This window comes from Polistes fuscatus, unplaced genomic scaffold (assembly GCF_010416935.1).
Source record: "Polistes fuscatus isolate 324 unplaced genomic scaffold, CU_Pfus_HIC Scaffold10, whole genome shotgun sequence".
In the NCBI taxonomy this organism is placed as follows: Eukaryota; Metazoa; Arthropoda; class Insecta; order Hymenoptera; family Vespidae; genus Polistes; species Polistes fuscatus.
In genome coordinates, this window is record NW_025112998.1 from 3,524,729 (window position 1) to 3,545,967 (window position 21,239).

The 21,239-nt window shown below is 29.8% G+C and overlaps 5 protein-coding genes across 6 annotated transcripts; 3 read left to right on the forward strand and 2 right to left on the reverse strand.

Annotated features, from left to right (window-relative positions):
• The first annotated feature begins 2,349 nt into the window (after positions 1–2,349).
• LOC122526030 (transcription factor Sox-8-like) lies at positions 2,350–8,386 on the forward strand. The gene is made up of 4 exons (XM_043649140.1): positions 2,350–2,474; positions 6,784–6,961; positions 7,027–7,114; positions 7,190–8,386. The coding sequence occupies exons 1-4, from the start codon at positions 2,363–2,365 to the stop codon at positions 7,883–7,885; spliced, it is 1,074 nt and encodes a 357-aa protein (XP_043505075.1). The 5' UTR covers positions 2,350–2,362; the 3' UTR covers positions 7,886–8,386.
• Positions 8,387–9,300: 914 nt separating this feature from the next.
• Positions 9,301–12,964, reverse strand: LOC122526029 (85/88 kDa calcium-independent phospholipase A2). Its single transcript, XM_043649139.1, has 3 exons — positions 12,376–12,964; positions 12,192–12,282; positions 9,301–11,616 (listed from the first exon to the last, which is right to left on the reverse strand). Exons 1-3 carry the CDS (start codon positions 12,600–12,602, stop codon positions 9,559–9,561), a joined length of 2,376 nt encoding a protein of 791 aa, XP_043505074.1. The 5' UTR covers positions 12,603–12,964; the 3' UTR covers positions 9,301–9,558.
• A 130-nt stretch (positions 12,965–13,094) lies between these two features.
• Positions 13,095–15,710, forward strand: LOC122526031 (regulation of nuclear pre-mRNA domain-containing protein 1B). Its single transcript, XM_043649141.1, has 5 exons — positions 13,095–13,367; positions 13,983–14,281; positions 14,370–14,504; positions 15,025–15,300; positions 15,395–15,710. Exons 1-5 carry the CDS (start codon positions 13,217–13,219, stop codon positions 15,542–15,544), a joined length of 1,011 nt encoding a protein of 336 aa, XP_043505076.1. The 5' UTR covers positions 13,095–13,216; the 3' UTR covers positions 15,545–15,710.
• A 2,879-nt stretch (positions 15,711–18,589) lies between these two features.
• Positions 18,590–19,595, reverse strand: LOC122526037 (nuclear envelope phosphatase-regulatory subunit 1). 2 transcript variants are annotated; one of them, XM_043649144.1, is made up of 4 exons: positions 19,434–19,593; positions 19,228–19,299; positions 18,957–19,091; positions 18,590–18,894 (listed from the first exon to the last, which is right to left on the reverse strand). In XM_043649144.1, the coding sequence occupies exons 1-4, from the start codon at positions 19,459–19,461 to the stop codon at positions 18,737–18,739; spliced, it is 393 nt and encodes a 130-aa protein (XP_043505079.1). In that variant the 5' UTR covers positions 19,462–19,593; the 3' UTR covers positions 18,590–18,736. The 2 variants fall into 2 exon arrangements, with proteins under 2 accessions (XP_043505079.1, XP_043505080.1); XM_043649145.1 differs by lacking the exon at positions 19,228–19,299 and having other exon boundaries at positions 19,434–19,595.
• A 278-nt stretch (positions 19,596–19,873) lies between these two features.
• Positions 19,874–20,930, forward strand: LOC122526036 (transmembrane protein 242). The gene is made up of 3 exons (XM_043649142.1): positions 19,874–20,036; positions 20,243–20,616; positions 20,723–20,930. Exons 1-3 carry the CDS (start codon positions 19,895–19,897, stop codon positions 20,726–20,728), a joined length of 522 nt encoding a protein of 173 aa, XP_043505077.1. The 5' UTR covers positions 19,874–19,894; the 3' UTR covers positions 20,729–20,930.
• The last annotated feature ends 309 nt before the right edge of the window (positions 20,931–21,239 follow it).

A 21,239-nucleotide genomic window follows, 5' to 3' on the forward strand; every position in this document is an offset into this window, starting at 1 on the left:
GGGTAGGTAAAATATTTTTTAAGCTTCTAATCTTAGTATCGGAAAACAAAATTAGCTTGTTGTGTTTCAAAAAAGAGTAATTAATTTTTTAAATCATTTAAAAACTTTTGAGATGTCCATTATGTGTACGAAATTAATAAAAATATTTAAAATTTATTAAACTTGTACGCGCATAGAATTAGATAATTGGTTATGTATTTATACAATTGTTTTTTTTTGTTATTGTTAATATAGTCACTTTTTTAAATAGTGTTTCGATCAGAGATGAATAATAATCAATACAAATTTATCGTAAATTTGCTTAAATATCTAGAAATATTTTAATTTCATCAATTTACTTATTTTAATATGGCGTCTCAATTTCAAGATGGACCCCAACAGGTCCAAACATTTAACACCTATGTCTTAATAATAAAGATCAACCGTAATTTCAACGAGAACAATTATTTCACAATATATTATAATTAATAATAATAAAAATAATATAAACACATAGGAAAACTAAACATTTAATGAAATTATTATATAAATATTACATTTTTAATGAATTCACTCATTGTAATATGGCGATCTCTATTAAAAGATGGTTACCAATCAGTTCAAACATTTAACTCCGACATAATAATCAAAATTTACGAATAAATATTACAAAAATCAATTTTATTTAAAATATTTCAATATTATCGTTAAAAATGTTTTTAATCAATAATTTGAAATCTAAAAAAAAAATCTAATAAATCACTTCCAATATTACAAATTGAATATTATTGAAACAAAATCAAAGAGAGAAAAAACGAAATAACCAAAACGAGTGTAAACATTAAACCTCCTATAAGATAATAATAAAAATCGAAATATACTTTCACCAGAGAAGAATAATGATCGCGGTGAAAATGTAATAATATCTTTTCGAGGGTTGTTCAGAAATAAGATGGAAAGAGACGGGAAGAGATGAACTCTCGTCGTTGTCGTCACGAGAAACTTTAGAAAGAGATAGAATTAAGAGGAAGGATAAGAATAAAAGGAAGAGGATCGGAGGTATCTCCCCCCCATACCACACCTACCACACCCCCCTTCTTCCTTCTCCTAGCAGAGGTAGGTGGTCCACGGAACCGCCTCCACGATCTTTCCATCCAACGTTTCGTGCGTGTGCCAGACGTGTGCGGCTCGTTTCAGCCTCTTTTGTGGACCAACCTGTGCGGCTGGCCTCTCGCATGCACCCTTCTCTTTCTCTCTCTCTCTCTCTCTTTCTCTTTCACTCACCGATTTCTCTACCTCCCTATCCGGTGTCTTTCTAGTTACAAAGTTTCGTCAGTCTCACTCAGTCGGCCATCGGACTTTAACTTCATTCGTGTCTTCTCTCTCCCGTGATAAACCGTTCGTTTGTCATCTTCATCAACTTCATTATCTTCGTTATCTTCAACATCGATTGTTAGATAATAATCAGAAAAATGTTTCTTTCAAAATTATCTTAATGTCTTTTTTTCTTTTTTTTTTTTTTGTATATATGTATATATAATAATAATATTACGCGCGTAGCAATTAATTCGGTTTGTGTGTGATTTTTGTCAACGAATTTATTATTTATATATAACCGTAACGTTTGTTATTATACGAATTAATTTCTATTATTTTTCAATGACTTCGATCCGTATCATTTTTCAGGCAATTGTCATATTCCTTGACGAATAAAAGGATGACGATTTAAATGCAATAAATTTAATATCACGGTACCGAATTAATTGCTTAAGACTTATGTTAAATATAATTGTGGATAATTAATATGAGGATTATTTTTTATGGGGTGGGGGAAGAATAGAGATTAAAATGATTACGATGTTTGGAACGAGATGAGTGATCAATTTGAAGAAGAAATATCATCGATCAATTATCGTCGTCGAAAGTTTGAAATACTTGGAGAAATCGAGTTTACTGTTCATCGGAAGTTGATAGACCGTTCAACAGGGTCAAGGAATATTTTACTTTTCAAGTGAAAAAGAAAGAAAAGGATATAATAGTATATCATTATCGCGATAAATTGTGAGCTCGAGATAACCCCCGAAGTAATTAACAGCTTCATATTGTCAGAAGAGGATTCTTTATGAGTCTATCGAAAGAGTAAGGAAGAAAGAAGATAAGGACATTTTTCTTCAATTTAAAAATTAACTTTCTCCTTTATATGGGCTTTCCTTATCTCCGAAGAAAATTATCCTGATTTTTGTTTTTTATTTTATTCTTCTTTTGCCTCTTCTTCTTCTTCTTCTTCTTCAGAATTCATTTAAAACGTTTCAAGTGGATAAACAATCAGAAATATTTGAAAGGAGAGTGTTTCTTTGGTGTACCATAATAAAAAAAAAAAAGGATGGAAGCTCATCACGTTAATAATTTGTCGACGTTGGAAGGAAAGGCTGGTACTTCCGGTATCGAAAATTGCAACAATTCTTTGGACGATGCTGTCGGAAAATTATTACAAGGTTTGTGAATTTTATATTTCATAATTATTCATTTTATATTGTTAAATAAGAAACTTTTTTTTCTATATCTTTTATTTCAAATGATAGCAATCATTTGTTGATAAATTTGATTTCTTTCTAGATTTCAATATACTCATTTTTGATATTGTTCAATCTGTAATTTCTTTCAATGAAGACAATAATATGTTGGTGTAGGAAAATTATTACAAAAAATTATGATTTCTTTTTACATATATCAACATATTAATTTAACCAATTTTTTTTTAAATTACACGATAATTCGAATCTCTTCTAAAAACAATAATAATAATAATAATAATAATATAAATAGCATCTTTTATTAAATGCAATTAGTATAAATATTAAACAATGTTATCGTGCCGATATTTTTCATTTGAATTTAATTGGTGCCGAAAGCTCGACCCCGTCGTCGGCCATCGCTCTTCTCTCTTGGCTTCTCTGCTTAAAATTTCTCCATCCTGGTTGTAATGCGTTATAGTGGTAGTAAATAGTAGAAGTAGGGAGTGTAGATTTTGAACGACAGGTGCTGCGAACGAAGCGAAACCGTCGCCACTAATTATGCGAGTACCAAATTTAATCTGACACATCGAGGAGGGAGGGCTAAGAGGTTGGATGAGTATGAGAGGACAACATGATTTATTGTCGGCCATCTTTCTTTCTTTCTTTCTCTTTCTCTTTCTCTCTCTCTCTCTCTCTCTCTCTCTTTCTCTCTCTCTCATTCTCATACGTTTTGTGTAATAATATCTTACAGTAATAAATTATTACGATGCATAATCATTTTTACCAACAAAAAGAAAAAAATCCGAATTTCTCCATGATTTTTATTTCTATCTTTTAGTATCCTTTTTCTTTTTATTTTTATTTTTATTTTAATTCAAATGATTCAAATTCATCCATTGAATTTCATATAAATGATCCCACGCACAGGAGGATGTATCACCAATCGATAAATTCGATAGTTTATACGAGATGTCCGGTTGGAGAACAAGAATCGATTACGTTTGAACAATTTAAATATTTAGTTAGGCCAATCTTGATAAAAGAATATTATTCGAAGTATATTGGTTCGATTGTTACATGTTACAAGTAAATGCTGATGGTTGAATTTTGCAAATTGAAAATATTCGAAAAACCTAACGAATAACCATAACTCGTTCGATATTCGGATACTTTAATGTTCATTTTAATATTTAATCAGGTCAATCTTAATAAAAACCTACTGCTGTTAATTATTAATATAATTAAATAAAATCTTGCTTGTTTGTGTGTGTGTGTGTGTGTATCATAAAACTGTAAATGAACAAAAAAATAAAACATAATCGAATAATCAACTTTTTATTACTATATACACACACACGCGCGCGCATTATAAAGTAAATTTTAATTATATCACAAAAAGAAAAATATTAAAATTAAATAACACAAACAAACGATCGATTTTCTCGATTTGCTATGAAATTTCAAAACAAATTTAAATACTTCAATAAAGCACATATAATTTTTGATTATAAATTTTGAAAATAGACTTATTTCTTGTAATTTATAAATAAACAAATAAATTCAAACGTAAATCTATTAATTATGATAATTAGATTAACTATCGACTGCTGTGAGATTTAGTTGAAGCAAAATTTCAAGTCAGGGTTTGCACGAATGCCAATGTCAAGAAACATTCTCGTCTAGACGAGGTGTCGAAGCATTTAAGGAGGTCTCGTTAACGATGGGAATCAGTAAGAAGGGGATTTGTAAAGGAGTTAATGTAGCAAGAACCGACGACAGCTCGCCATTGATGATCGGGATACTCAACACACACCCGTCCATTCAGGAACATACAACCCCCTATTATAGAACGACTAGAAGCTAACAGAGAAAAGCAAGCTGATCGTTTTCTACCAACACACTTTTACTCTTCTATTATAAAACATTGCAAGTTATCTATCTTATCTTTATCCTATGATCAATCATTTACACCGCAACAATAATTAATGATTCAATTACATTTAATTACCCAAACTAATTTTATTTTTATCAAATTAAACAAACAAACAAACAAAAGTTCAAGATATGCCAAATGATGATTATAAAAATTAATTATTCCTTTTCCAGACTCTATTTAGTATCATTTTTTTTGTATTTAGATTATAAAACAATAAACTTAATTCTTTAAATTACAAGACTAATTACGAGACTACAAAGTATAGGAGAAAAGAATAATTAATTGTTTAAAATCACCTAAACACTTTTGGCCTATTTATAGTACTTTAAACTCACCTGAAGAGTTTTAACCGATCAAGAGAAAAAAAAAAGAAAAAAAAAGAAAGAAAAAGTAATAATGCTAAATATATTTTCATATTGAAAAATCAAAAGAAGATATGAACGAGAAGAAGAGAGATAGGATAGAAAAGGCACGAGATGCACCATTGAAAACTTCGCCCGAAAGTTTTTCTATTCCTGTCGCTTTCGGGGTGCGAACCCCTTCCGCATTTCCTTGTAAAATATTCTCGGTGATATCGTGACGGGTTTTAGGGGAACGGTATCCCGTTTGTAAGCAAGGACCTCCAGCAGGCGTTGAAAGGAGCCGACAGAAGAACCGCCATCGGTGGACCGTAACCTTACCGTAATTAGCTCCCACTGCTTCTCCAAAATGTCTACGCCCCTGGTGACGATTTACCACGTGTACATTTCTTCTTTCTATTTTCTTTTTAAAACATTTTTCATATTTTTATTATATATTTTTCTTTTTCTTTTTATATATTTCTAACGATTGCCTACGAACCTATGATAATAGAAACAAGACTATATTCACGCATTATGCATGGATTCATTTTAAATGCACGTGTATGCACGTGTACGCGTATGATCAATTTCAAGCTAATTTGTTGTAATATTTTTGTCTTTTTTCTTCTTCTTTTTTTTTTTTGAAAGTGGGTACATACAACAAATTTGATTAATTTAATTCTTTCTTTTAATGATTCTTTTTTCTTTTTTCTTGTTCTTTTTTTGGTTTCCTCTCTTTTTCTTCGCTTAGTCTTAACGATTTCCATGCTAGCACGGGAATATAAAGAACGGAAATTAAAGCGACGTAGAAAACGAAAGGCAAAGATTTATATTACTCTACGTGGAAGAACGAATTTCGGAAGGAGAGACGAGAGTTAGTTTTATGGCATGCGTTACATTAGTTGAAACGTTCATTTCCCACGACGAGAGGAAGATATCGTCGAAAGAGTGAAGTTTGTTTAATGAGGATGTACCTACCCTCCCTGTGTCTCGAACATACCACATTTCAAAAATTATATCTAATCTTATAAACCATACTTATTTGCATACAAAACAAGAAAACGAGAGTCAAATGGGTATCGTACGAATAACAAAATAAAACTTGAAGTATTTTCGATAGCCAAACTTTTAATAAAACGACAAATACAAATTTATCGTCAGATTGAAAAGCCTCGATGCACGTAATAATAATTATAATAATAATAATAATGACAATTAGCGTGATAAGGGCCGATAAAGACCACCATGCACGACTATTCTCAAGAGTTAAACTTTCGAGAGACATAAAACTGCTATCGCATTTCCGACGTCAAAGATATATGTGGGGTAGTTGGTATATAAAGATGAACACAAACAGAAAAATAGAATGAAATGAAATATATGATAAATGTTAACATTATTTTTTTTACATTAAACGGAGAGACCAAGAGAGAAGATATACATTTTTATCTTCCTTTTCTTTTTTCTTTTTTTACCTCATTTACAATCTAATTCCGCAGGTGACAAGAAGAGGGAACGAGCTTCCGGTCCACCTTATATTTACAGAGCTAAGCAAAGCTTCTGCCTCTGTTCAACTTCCTTTTCCTGCAAAGATTTCTTTTTTCCGTGTTACTTTTCTATATCGTGAAAAGGAAAATATGATTAGAAAGTAATGGAAAAAGTTTTGCTAGAAATCATTTTAAAATGTTTATGTTTCATGGGGAAATATCTTCGATTAAATTCATTTGTGATCTTCTTCACTCGCCTGTAAATAGGCAACACTTTTTACATTGTCGGTAATTGCAATACCGAGTGCCATCTATCGGTCAAACAATTAGGGAAGCCCCTTTGCAGTATATAAGTGGTAGAAAATGTTATTATCTTACCGACAGTCGATACATCAACCATAATTACCAACAAATATAGAGTGATGCCTGCTTCCAGGCGTCATATCTGCACGAATAATCATGAATAAACATTTTTTATCGTTTTTTACAACGAACTAAACAAAAATAATATCATTGTTGTTTAGGATACGACTGGACGTTACTTCCAGTTACTTCCCGAGCTGGAAATCGAAGAAACGCTCACGTGAAACGACCGATGAACGCGTTTATGGTTTGGGCACAGGCAGCAAGACGAAGATTAGCCGATCAGTATCCTCAATTACATAATGCTGAGTTATCGAAAACATTGGGAAAATTGTGGAGGTAATTATGTCCAAGATAAATGATTATTAAATAAAAACAACAAGAGGTATTATTTATTTGTACAGAATTTTAAGCGATGGTGAGAAGCAACCGTTCATCGAGGAAGCCGAAAGACTTAGGAATGCCCACAAAAAACAGCATCCACATTACAAGGTTCTTAAACTAATCAAATTAATGTTAATTAAAAATTTATAATCAATTTGTAATAATCAAATAAATTTATTCCAGTATCAACCACGACGTAGAAAACCAAAATCGGAGGATCAAGTATTCGGTAATCGGGATTCGATACATCGTGGATTAGCATCAACCATAACACCGTTAGAAACAGGTCCAGTTTCTTCAGATTGTAGTTACTCTCGTCTTTATCCCGATACCGAAGCAAAGATTTACGAAAGACCAACTTATCAAGATACCAAAAGTACTTACGATTTATCGAGAGCGTCCTGGAGTATAAACGAAACGATTAAATATCCAATGGATCATCATCCCACCAATAAGACTTCTTCCTTAGATTCGACAAACAAATACGACGTTAACATGAAAAATTATACCGAAATGAAGTGTCATGAAACAATGAAGTATCATCAAGTTTCTCCAACCAAATGTCACGACATTGCAACAAGCAAATATCACACGGAATCGATTCCAAAATATTCTGAATCGCAAATAAGTAAACCCTACGATCTACCGAAGTATCCTGACGCCAAAAGTTACACAGAAAGTTTGAAATATCAAAGTGACATGATGACCACCAATGGCAAATCTTACGCTTGCATACACGGACAATATTATCCAACGCCGGAAGCGTACACGATGCAAGAAGAAAATGATTATCAAACTCAAACGATGCCTGCGCATACTTTTTATCCTTACATATCAGCAACCATGTCTCAGGCTCCTTATTACATGGGTCCACGATAGATATCTTAGGAATTGGAGCTATTTTTTGTTATTTTCTTCTTGGTCGAAACCAAAGTATTAGGTGTACCAATTAATTAAGTATCTTGATATAATATTTAATTTATTTCACCAAAATAGCCATCTCTTTTTCGTCAAGAAATTCGACAATTGCTTAAAAGATGAACCAAAATCATCCGAAAATAATAGAAAACTATTTCGAAGAATAACAAATATTATTACTTTATAAATAAATACTAAATTTGTTTAAAAGGCACTGAATTAATTGCTACATCTAATAAAAACTGTAGGTTTCTGAGAATTTTTCTCTATAATCTCCATTGAAATCCCATGAAAAAAAGAACAAAAAGTAAACTACAAGAAGAAAATGTGTTTTATGTGATTGCAAAATTAATGAATTAATATTAGAAATTTGATGATAGGCATCCATGTATGTCCACGCTAATTTATAGCCTTGATAATCCAAGGTTTCTTTTTACGATCTCATTAAATTTATTATTAGAATATTGATTTCATCATAATTTACTATAATGAGAGATAATTATTTTGCCTCTTTTGTTTGTTTTTTTGATAATATTCTTTACATCGAGATCGACAATTATTCGTTTTACGTGTTCGTTCTAGTCCTTCATTTTATTTTTTATTTTTTGGGAACCTTCGGATCATCGAGACAACTAAATTATTATTATTATAATTATTATAATTATTATTATTATTATTATTATTATTATTATTATTATTATTATTATTGAGATTATTATAATCGGTATATAATAAATTCGTGATATAAAAGGAGAAAAGATAGGAGATGGAAAAAACAGTTTGAACAAAAAATAAACTTACCCGTCCCTTTCTTTTTGCTTTCTAATTAATTAGTTTCTCTATTTTTCTTTTCTTTTATTATTATTATTATTATTATTCTATTTTCTGTTAAATATATTATATATATTTCCTCCGCAAAGATTTCCAATAAAATATGCGAATCATAAATATTATCTAAGTAATTCTATTACTTTTACAAGAGTTCCTGACACGCGTTTACGAATCTTTCAAAATTACCATAATGAGAATACAAAAAAAAAAGTATTATTATACAAATTAAATAGTTCGTATAAAAAGTGAGAAAAAGGAAAGAAATAAAGATTACAATATATCCTAATAAATCGTTGTATCGTGCAAACAAGTAATTATGCATTAAAAAAATTCAAACAAAAATTCAACAAAATTCATCAAAAGATATATGAACTTTTGAAAAAAAACAAATATTAAGAAAACTCAATCTACTTACAATTAGAACAAACTACTACATTTGTCAAAAATCGTAAATGTCGTTAATCTTAATTGTACCTGATTATTGAATGGAACTTACTATTCAAAATAAACTATGTCAAATGGATCAGGTATCTAATGTGTGCATCTGACGCAAGAAATAAATATATTCTCTGAGTATATTAATATCAGTAATAATGTCACCGCACGTGTGTGTGTGTGTATATATATATATACTCTATAATATATATATATATATTATAACAGTTGATCAAAAGATTGGCCGATAAGTCAGCGCGATTTGTTCCAAGTAAATAACAGAACAAAAACCATACAGACTTATTAACCAATCTAATATCTACAACACCAAAAAAAGCGGCTTAGAGAATATATATATGATACACATACTACACGTCTTGATTTATCACAGCAGCTAATTCCTGAACTTGATTTCTATTGGCATGCATAAAGGCTTTAGCAGTCCATATCATTTCCGCCAGTACTTCATCTTTCTTTTCATCCATGGCTACTTCCGAGGTCAATTGTGGGCTAAATCTGTAATATGGTACGCCTATCATAGAACACCAAGTTCTAGCACGATCTACAACTCTTCCATCGCTAGCTGTTGCTTGGTCGACTAACAAAGATCCTAAAGTATTAATACCCATGGCAACTTTAGCTGTATCCCAAAGACCTTCTGGTCTAAATACATCTATTGCGGTTAATGGTTCGACAGGTATTAATCCAGTACCTAAGGAAATTACCAACGAGAGTGGTACAACTTCGGATTCGCGTCTAACAGCTTTTAATGCTAAATTATATTCGTGAATTTCGGTTATTGCATCCAATGTTGGATTATTAGCTATAAGACCGCCGTCTAAAAATCTTCCAAAAGCTCTGAAATAAGAAGGTGCTGCTCCTGTGGCACGTGCAGCTTTCCAAAGTAATTGTTCTGAGGGCGATAACGTTTCTTTGAATTGGGTATTTATCGGAACATCTAATAATTCGCTCGGTGACTCGTAATTACGGAAAAGATGTAGATCTACTGGTTTGCGATCGGCTAATACACCTGTTATCATTAATTTAGGCTTTTCTATATCGGCCATTACCGTTTCCGGACCTAAACAATCTTTTAATATATTTTCTAAACCTTCGCTGTTGTATGGTCTAAAACCAACAAAAGCATCCTCCTTAATACGGAAATACAAAGCTTGACATTCTCTCAATGATTTTCCTGATGCCAAGCCAAGTGCTAGGATTCCACCAGTTGATGTACCAGCAACCCAATCGAAACATTCTATTACTGGTTTCTTCAAGATCGATTCAATTTCCAACAACATTTGAATCAATACCAATCCTCGAATTCCACCACCGTCGAGACATAACAATCTTCCACCTTTTATCTTCCTTTTTCCAATCGATGCCATTGTTTCCATACCAGATACATGTAACATTTGATCCAAGGTAGAACGTGGGACAGATCTTTGTAATTCGGTCGGTATAATACCATTGTAATTTTCATTGTATTTACAGCTACTTTTACAATCCTTCATATTAGGTGGACAACGTTGGGCACCAACAGCGTGCAAGATGTAAAGTATTTTTTCGTCATAGGAATTAAGATTAACCAAATGTCTTGGTGTCTCGGAATTCCAATTTTCTGCATCTATGTCAGCTCCAAAGCCAATAAGAATTTGAACCAAAGCTATGCTACCTGATTTTACTGCCAGATGCAATGGGGTATTACCATCCTGATCAACTTTATTAACAGAAGCCATGTGACTCAACAGAGCCACTACGCAATCCAAACGTTTTCTTACAACCATAACATGTAAAGCTGTACGTCCTTGAAAATTAACAGCATCTATATCCACGTGGTGCTCAATCAAAGCATTTATAACTGGTCTACTATGAGACCAATGCAAAGGCGTACCACCAAATCTCATGTCTTCCGAATAAAGTACATTAGGTTTATTGTGTAAGAAGTCTCCTACATATCCTGGATTAGAAGATTGTCCATCTAATGGTGGAATATTAACATCAGCTCCGATTAACAAGAGAGCTTTTACGCATTCTGGCTCATCATTCATACAAGCAATATGTAATGGCGTATAACCATCGTCGTTTCGACTATTTAAACTATTTGGTAAGCCTTTAATGGTTAAAATAATATCTTTGGTTGAAGTAGCTGCGAAATGATAAACCGTGTTCCCACGCTTATCTGTATGTTCCAACGAACTATTAGCAGCCTTGAGCATTTGTACAGTATATAAATTTTTAGTCTGTACTGCTACCTGCAACGGCGATATTCCAGTTTCTAAACAGCTGCTATTCAATTGACTATTTACCAACGTATTTTTAAACGCCTCGTGGAGAGCAAAATGAGCTGCTAGATGCGCTAATGTCCACGTTGGATGTTCTACTAAGGTGTCGCATAATTTTTGTATCTTGCTCACACTGGACATCTTTTAAAAAGAAAATTATTTCATATAGTTTGTAGATTTTTTAATTGAAATAAAAAAAGTAACCAATTTTTTTTTCTATATAAATATTATAATAATAGTAATAGTAATAATAAAAATAAATAAAATATAACATAATATAGATGGCAATATTTTATAGCGAAATAAATAATAATTCCTTACACTATAACAACATGTAAGACTTGTTATATACTTTATAGTCGAAACATAAGAAGCACAAAATGTGTCACTGATTTTAGCACACAGCTCAAATGCATTAAATCATAGTGCATTCAATTAATAATGAATAAATAAATAAAATAAAAAAACAAAGAAAGAAATAAAACTGTTAACATAATTTACTAATAATAATATTTGAAATATCTAAAACAAAAATACAATAATAATAGTAGTAATAATCATAATACGTGGGTGAATTCAAAAATTTTGAATGAAAAGATATCCGTATGTATACTCTCGATCAAACTCTTTTATTTTATTTTTTAAATAAATATTCTTTTTTTATTGTTGAGGATCAAAACTTTTCAACCCACCCTTATAAATCTAATAATAAATACCTCGCGTGATATTTGAACCAAAACAGGAACTTTATCTTTGAATATCAAGAAACGCATTTCGCTGTCTTCCACTTCATCCGATCGGTACAAGCTATAAAAATACAGGAATATTAAACTAATGAAAAATAAAAATATAAACTAAAAGTAATGATCATAATAAAAATAATAATGGATAATAATATACCTGTAAGCTTGATCCAAGGTTTCCGTGCAGGGTCTATGAAGGATAATCTCATATTTAGGGATAGTGTCCTTTTCCCCAGGTCCATACAGGACGATACCATCCTCTCGACAAAGAATAAGCCGATTACTATATTGATCCGGTTTGACAGTTAGAACTATATTAGGTGGAGGTGCCGTAAAAACAATGTTTCGCAGGACGTTATTAGCGATGGTACCAAGCCACGTCATGATAATATGCTTCTTTAAACTTAATTGATCTCAGTGTCGAGATCCTTTGAACTTTTATATCATCGGTTCAACTATCAATTTTTAATCATTACGCAAATAACATCGATCGTTACATCAGAAAGATGAAAAACTATAAGGTGAATTACCGATAGTATCTTAACAATTGGTTTGACTAACCTAACAAAAATGAAAACCGTTTGACAACGTCACGCACATAACAGCTGATACATCGGATAGCAGTAATACCAACATTTTCTAACTAAAATGCAAAATTGTACACAGGCTTTATGAATATAATTTTTAACACTTTTTTTCGAATTTGAGTAATCTAACATCGCGTCTATTGGTTGTTACGAATTATTCTAAATATTACTAGAAACAAGTTGGTGGCTAGTTTTAATCATCGCTAGTGCCATCTAGTAAGAATCGAAAAGTAGAAGCGCTGCTATCGTCAAGGCTATTAAAATAAGAATAAGAGGAGGAAGAAGAAGAAGCGAAGAGGAGTATTCGTCACTGGTTTTTCGGTAAAGGAATACATGCATACACGAAGTCAGTTTAGAAGAAGACGAAGTTTTGTTTAATTGTTCGTTAACGATATTGTCATCTAAAGAAAGATGACAGGTTTTACAGAAAGTGCTCTTGTTAAGAGACTTATGGATTTAAATCCATCACAACAAAGCATCCAAACACTTTCTCTCTGGTTAATACATCACAGAAAACATCATCCTACAATCGTAAAAGTCTGGTTCAGAGAGATGTGCAAAGGTATGTTACCGTTAGGTTTTCTCTTTTTTCTCCTCCCTCCTCGCCCCCTCTGTTAGTTACAAACACAATGCGTTTGATTGCAATCAAATGTAACATAAATACATTGTTTAAACAAATAATAAATATTCATCGAATGGTTTCAACGACTGATCCTACTCGATCAATTATTTTTAGGTTAGAAAATAAAATGCTCTTTTTTTTGTCTTTTTTTACAACGCCGTCAACTAATTTTGTTTAAACATTCTTTTTATGTCAACGTTATTTGTATTTTATTTTTATTTTTATTTTGATTATCAGATGTATAATCGGCCATGTGTAATTCTAGAAAATCAATTATGTAAAGATTTGTGATAAATCATATTATTTATTTGCTTAGATCGACAGAAAATTTTGTAAAATACGTACATTTATTACGTCGTTTAAAATGATTACTTTTAATTTGAAAAATATTTTACTATTTAATTGTAATATAAAAATGGTAACGTTTTATTGTATATAAATATATAAATAAAATTATAAACAAAAAGTATTGACTCTCCTAATAGTATTTCTCTTTCTTAGAAGAATTTTCATTTGGTATCCTAAAATATTGAAAAAACTTCTACATCTTTCCAGTGAAGGACAATCGTAAGTTAATGTTTATGTATTTGGCAAATGATGTTATCCAGAATAGTAAAAAGAAAGGTCCTGAATTTGGCAAAGAATTTGAAACAGTATTGCCCAAAGCGTTTGAACATATGAAAGGATTTGACGAAAAAACCAGGGAAAGATTAAATAGGCTGTTACAAATATGGGAAGAGAGAGGTGTATACGATAAAGGGCAAATAGCAGAATTTAAAACAGCTTTCTTAGACACAGTCAAAGAACCAGGAACTCCACCGCCCAAAAAGAAAACAAAAGTTGAGGTAGAAAAGGTAACAAATTCATTGATTTATTTTCTATCATTGTAGAAATTATTTATCAATTTAAATATTACATTAATTTTTGTTACATTTTTTTCAGAAGGAAAAAAAGGAGAGGAAAAAATCCGAGACTGAAGTAGAAGTAGACGGTACCAAAGAACTTCACGTAACCTTAAGTCCGCGTACGCCGGCCGGTGATCCGCCAGAAACGGAGGAACTAATCAAAGCTTTAATGGTTAATGTTAATTTTCAAAAAAGAAATAATAATCGTGCGGACTATGTATCACAGCTAATAAACTATTATATTCATGGAAAAATACATGTTCAGTCCATAAGATACATTAAATGCATGCATTCATTTTCATATTCTCTCTTAATGTGATACTCTTATTCACATTATTAAATACATCCAAAATCCAATGACAAATAATTGTACGAGTTCCTGGATATATAATTTACCTATTTCTTTTTTTCTAATCATTTCTTTATTGTTCCTTTATAAACCTTATATTTCTATATAGAAATAATTTATATTCTATTATGTACAAAAATGAAAATTTCATTTGCTTGATCGTGAATATAAAACATGTGTGAATATCTTATTTACGTACATTTATATATATATATATTTTTACATATGTATATCTGCACAAAAATTGATAATTTTATTTGAATATAATTTATATTACGTGGATACTTCCAAAAGTAAATACTCGGAAGGCAAATATACTAATAAAAGGCCTTCTATATTTCAGGATTTAGAAAATACAGCATCGTCTGATGCTGGCGTAAGAGAACGTATTGCATCCTTACCACCAGAAGTATCAGAAGTATCACTTCTGGCAAATCTCGCTGATAGATCGGCGGCTGATCAATTAAGCGTAGCAGTTAATGAAGCAGCAGCATTATTAGCTGATTATAACGGAAGATTGCAAGCTGAAATGGAAGATAGAAGAAGATTGTTAACTATGCTTAGAGATTACACGTTAGCACAAAGACAGTTACTTCAGCAGGCACAAACAACGCTAGAGGTATGGTATCTCTTTTAATTATAAATATTAATATTAAAAACAACAATGTGTGAAGAAAAAGAAACATTCTTAATGTATCTGATTTGGTTTTTAGGATTATAAAGAAAAATTAAAGAAAGTTTGTGCTGTTAGATCCGAAGTGAAATCCCATATTTCTAATTTACCAGATTTGACGCAATTACCGGACGTAACAGGAGGCCTTGCTCCACTTCCTTCAGCTGGTGACTTATTTTCTATGCATTAGTCTAATATTTGATGAAGCATGACCATGTAAGAACTTTTTTTGATTATCATTTGATGAGTTTTATACGGTACAAATGTATAATCATTTTATGCTGGGCTTCGTCGATTGTGATAGAAAGAGGAATCGTATATCACTTTATTTTCCAAAAAATATTACACAAACAAAATAATATTACCGATCATTATTCTCCTATATAAATCTGAAATATAAAAGGAAAACTACTGATAATGATTCATTGATAAGAAAAAAAAGACCAAGAAAAAGAAAAAATTTATAAATTAGATACTACAAACTTTACACTTTCGATGAATTGTTAATATCAAATAATGCACGTGAACAGAAACAATAAAACTTGAAACGATAATTTTATTGCTGCATTAAAAAGTATCGGTTATTAAAAAAACTGTTATACTGTGGTTCTCGCTTCAATTATTTTCTTTTGGTAGTGGATTGATGACTTTTCTCATTATAAATTTCATTTATGTATAAAGATTATTTATAGTGATCGGACAAATTTTCTAAATTAATTTATTACGAGATACAAATTATATCTATCTTTTATTTTTATTTGTATATATATACAGGATGAATCACGGAACATGACGTTTCAAAATAACTTGTAAAATATACAATATCAGATGCCTATGTTTATCAATATTATTATATCGTCATAAACAAATTTGTCCTCGATTACAGACCCATTGAATTAACAATAGTATGCCGAATAACTTATTTGTGAACATCTTAGTAATTATTCATTTTAGGCCCTACATAGTATCATAGTTTTTTATGCAGAATTTGATGCTTTATCAGAATCCAGAAAAAAATTAGGCATTCCATTTAAAATAAATACGATAACTTTGACATCTCATTTAAAATAAATACGATAACTTTGACATCTCATTAAAAAAGTACCTTAAAAAAAGTTTTATTTACTATTACATTTGCCCCCTAATTTAGTTTAACTGTGCAAGAAACATTTTTTCATACAATGTATATTTTACGAGTTATTTTGAAACGTCACGTTCCGTGACTCACCCTGTATATGAATCTACTATATATATATATATATATAAATATATATATTTGTGAATATATATTATATATATAAATGTACAAAGTATTTTTTTTAGTTTGTTTGTAAGGAATATGAAACTTCTCTTTGCAAAAAGAACAAAGTTCTTCCAACACCATTCACTTCGTATTAAATCCGCTTGTATGTACAGAATATTTTGCCACATCGACTTCTTGAAGATATGCCGGATTGCTATAAATTTTCTTAATACGTATATAAAATTACAAAAACTAAAAAAGAAATAAAAGAAAAGTTTATTTGTTACAAATAAGCACTTGTAGATACATATAATTATGTCTTTAAAAATAAATTGTTCCTCCATTATGATATATTTGAAACACACTTTTATTTTATGTTAAAAAACAATTCTGTTTTCTCTTTATCTTTTTCGCTCTTTCTCTCTCTTTTGTACAATAAAACACGAATTTATTTGATTAATCAAGATCAAAATAAAAGAATCAATATAGATTTATATACGGTTAAATTATGTTGTACTATAATAATATAAAGAATGAATTTAAATAGACACGAAATTTTCAATAATTGACACATGTTTATGCTTGTACAATACATTCTGATTTATATAAATTATATAAATAGAATTATTTTCAATGGTATTTTTCTTTTGTTGAAATTCTCAATGATTCAATACTATCCAATAAAATAGTATTGTATCATTAATGTTACAGTATAACATGTAATAATATTTTAAGAAACAACAAATTGCATGATTGTGTAACGCGAAGACTGTAATAATTATCAAGAAAAATTAAATATGAATAAATGTTTTGAACGTTATCGCTTGTTGAGTTGATTAATAGTTAAATTCATAAAGTTTTACATATACCATTGTGTAATATCTCTTAGGAATTAAAATTGAGGAGTATAATAAGAAAAATATTCAATACAAATAGATAGATATTTGTAGATAGTAGTTTTATTTTTTCATATTTGTAACTTTAGCTTTTTGTACAAATTATAGAATATATAGATATATATATGGGCTTGTTTAAAAGAAAGTTTCGTCCGATTAAATATTTTAATAACTATTACAATTTTTTGATAACGTATAAAGGAATATTATACGTATATATCGATTACAATGATTAATTGATTTTGCACTTTTTAAATAACTTAATAGTTAACAAAAGTAATGACGACGTCGCGGCAAACAAACCCATTAATTCTTAACTAAAATATGGAAGTATATAAAGACTATTATATACATATGCGTTTAGAATATTAATTTTAAGTAAAAATGTCTTCATATTAAAGTTACACGAGGAAGTAGAATACGTCGATATATATGTGATAATCAATAGATATTTTCTTTTCAAGATTGTTCACAATAAAAATTAAATACTTAATTATCTAACGCTAAAAATTTTTTTAAATGTTACAATATATATATACAATATGTACAAACCAAAATAATTACACACAGTCAATCGTATTTTTAGTTATGATCTCGGCCTTTGCGAATATCTTTAATTTATCGTAGAGACATTGCTAATATCAGCTAACACACAATTCACTAAAACTTAATAAATACGATCAAGACATCGTCGTTGGTGTATACATTTTTCTGTTTAAAAATCAACAAAAATAACTTAGTATTAAATATTATCGACAATTTAATAAACTCTTGATACAAAGAATTTATGAAACGGTAAACTTCTTTGAAACGTTCAGAACGAATGTATGCGTGGACTTAGAAAATAGATATATTTTTTTTCTCCAATTATAGTAGCAAAAATATATGCTTTTTCTGGTTTTTAGATTATTCGTCAAGTGATCTATTATTTTATAAATATTATGTAATGAAAAAAGGTATTTTGACGTAAAAATGGTATCAAATATAATATTTGATCATATGCATTATGCATGATCCAACGTATACAAATTCTCGAACTGTTTAATTTTGTACTATACCTCTGCTTTATATTATGCGGAAGGAACAAAACATTGAATGAATCATAAATTATATACTCATTATTATATAAAAATATCTTCGATATACATATACATTCCTTTTTGAACACCCTATGTAGCAATCCAGGCATTTGCGAAGATCTTACAGCTTAATATATACACAACATATATGTACATCGTCTTTTTTAAGTTTCATGTGGATGCGCAGGTCTTTTAGGTTTAAGAATAAGCTTTCCGGTATCATCACAACTCATATTAAAATCACCTAATACACTTCTCGCTCTTTGTGTAATGATACTCGGTGCTATTACACGTCTATGTACTCCCATCATGAATAATATTACTAAAATTTGAAACAAAATGTTAGAATAATATCGATGTAACATATTCAATTTGTTTTCTTACCTAATAGGATACTAGCAGTCGTAAAGAATGGATGATTATAAAGACTTTGAGTAAAAGATACCGCTGATGTATTTGGATCTGTTAACCAATGCCAAGCACCAACAGCGGTGCAAACAGAGATAAAACCTAATAACACTGTAATCACATGAATGATCCTTATTATTTAACAATGGTCGATTAACACATTTGTTACATATGTAAATATTTTTCATAATTAATATAAAAAATAAAATCATTTGTACATAGCAAAAATAATGAAACAAAAACATACTCCTCCATCGTAGAGTTGCCGGTTGTAAACTTGCGATAACCTCAGTGAGGCGTCTCTCAAACGCCTTTAAATCTAAAAATTAATAGTCTATGAAACGTAGTTTTCATTATTCTAATCAATCGCCCATGATCTAATATGTTTTCCAAATTTATCATTAAATATTTTATTACTTTAAAAACTGTTAAAGTTAATTTATTTATATTTACCTTCGCAAACAGTTTGATCTAAAGACATTTCAGCTTACAACTGCACCACAATACACATTTGATCGTCGGATATACAGGGATACCAACAAATACAGTTTTGTAAACTTAATAAATAAAAATTTACCAAAAATTACTGAAATATTAATGATTTTATTAAAACGTTCTTTTTTTTCTTCATTTGTTTTTCAAATTAGAAATAAAGCAACGTATATATTTGCGCAAAAGTTAATATTTCATTAAATAATATTAATTACATAATGGATATAAGTAATACAAGAAAATCACATTTTCAATTATCAATAACTAATAAATAATTAATTAAAAGAGTTAGCAATTAAATGCATATAGTCATTTTTTTCAATTATTGAGGTTCTATGCCAACTTTTTTGCTTGTATACACAAGTACATGCGATCAAAGCGACATCTGAATTAATTCGTGGAACTATTCAATATGAATTTAAATGAAACATGTAGCGGAATATTTAAAAATGGCTGCCGAATCTGAGGTTATGTTTTCACATGAGACTGATATAATTGAACAATCAAAGAAAGAAGTGATAACGTTAACTAAGGATATCGAGAAAGAAAAAGAGAAATTTTACGGTACGTTTAAGTTACTATTATTTATTTCAATTAATTTCTAACTATTTATATGTAAATAAAATCTTATACAATCATGATATCTTGCTAAATCATTTGAAATCATTGTTGATTTTATCGTTATAATCGATAAGACTTATATTTAATTCTATTAAACTTTATTAGTATAAATACTTACTTAAATAATGTTTATTATGTTACAAGTATAGCTGCAATTTTCTTAAGCAGTGTCACCGGTTTATCTGCACTTATCGGCTTTGGTACAACACTAGCCTCAGCGAGAAAAAAAGATCCAAAATACTTTAACGAAGGACTAGGTGGATCTAGAAGACTAAATGAAACTGGAGTTTCCTTGGCATTAAGAGCGCTTGGTTGGGGTACATTTTATGCAGTAACAGGATGTGGTCTTTTATTTTATGGTATATGGAAATTGTCAGGTGCAAATAATGCTAAAGAATTTAGATACAAAATGGGATCGATTTTGCCTAAGATTCCTAAAAATGAACCGCCACAAAGTAGAACAGAATTCGAGGGCTTGACTGATCTTCTTACATATATTGCAGAAGATTGGGGTAAAAAGAAGGTGTGAAAATAATTAAAATATAAAAAATGTATATTAAAAATGTTAAAAAATTAATTTATATAATAATAATTACTAATTATTTATTTGTTTTTTGTTTTGTTTATAGGACTGAGAGATACTCTATGTTCATTTAGCAAATTGAATTTGTAATGGTAGAAAAGTATTGTACAAAGTGATATAATATATAGCAAAGACTATACCTCCTAAACTCTACTAACTATAGCTAACTAACTGAAAGTTAAAAGTGCGACAAATCAACAATTTCAATAACTTTTCTTTTATTAAAGTGTTAATTTATATATTTAAAAAAAAAACTAAAGAAATAATCATTAAGAAATGGAAATAAAATGAATGAAGAAGCGTATTTTTATATAATTTTATGAAAACAAATGTTAAATTTTATCAAAATGATACATTGACAAAGTTGTACTATTTACATATAATGTGCTTTGATTAATAAGTGATCGTTTAGAATAGCTAATACATAGAAAAAGCATTCAGTAATTTTTAAATGGGTCATACGTGCAGTGACCTCATATTCATATGTCGGTAATACTGTCACTTTATTCTAATGCCGGAATTTTTCTAATTAACCTTGATTTTATAAATCCTATATATAAATA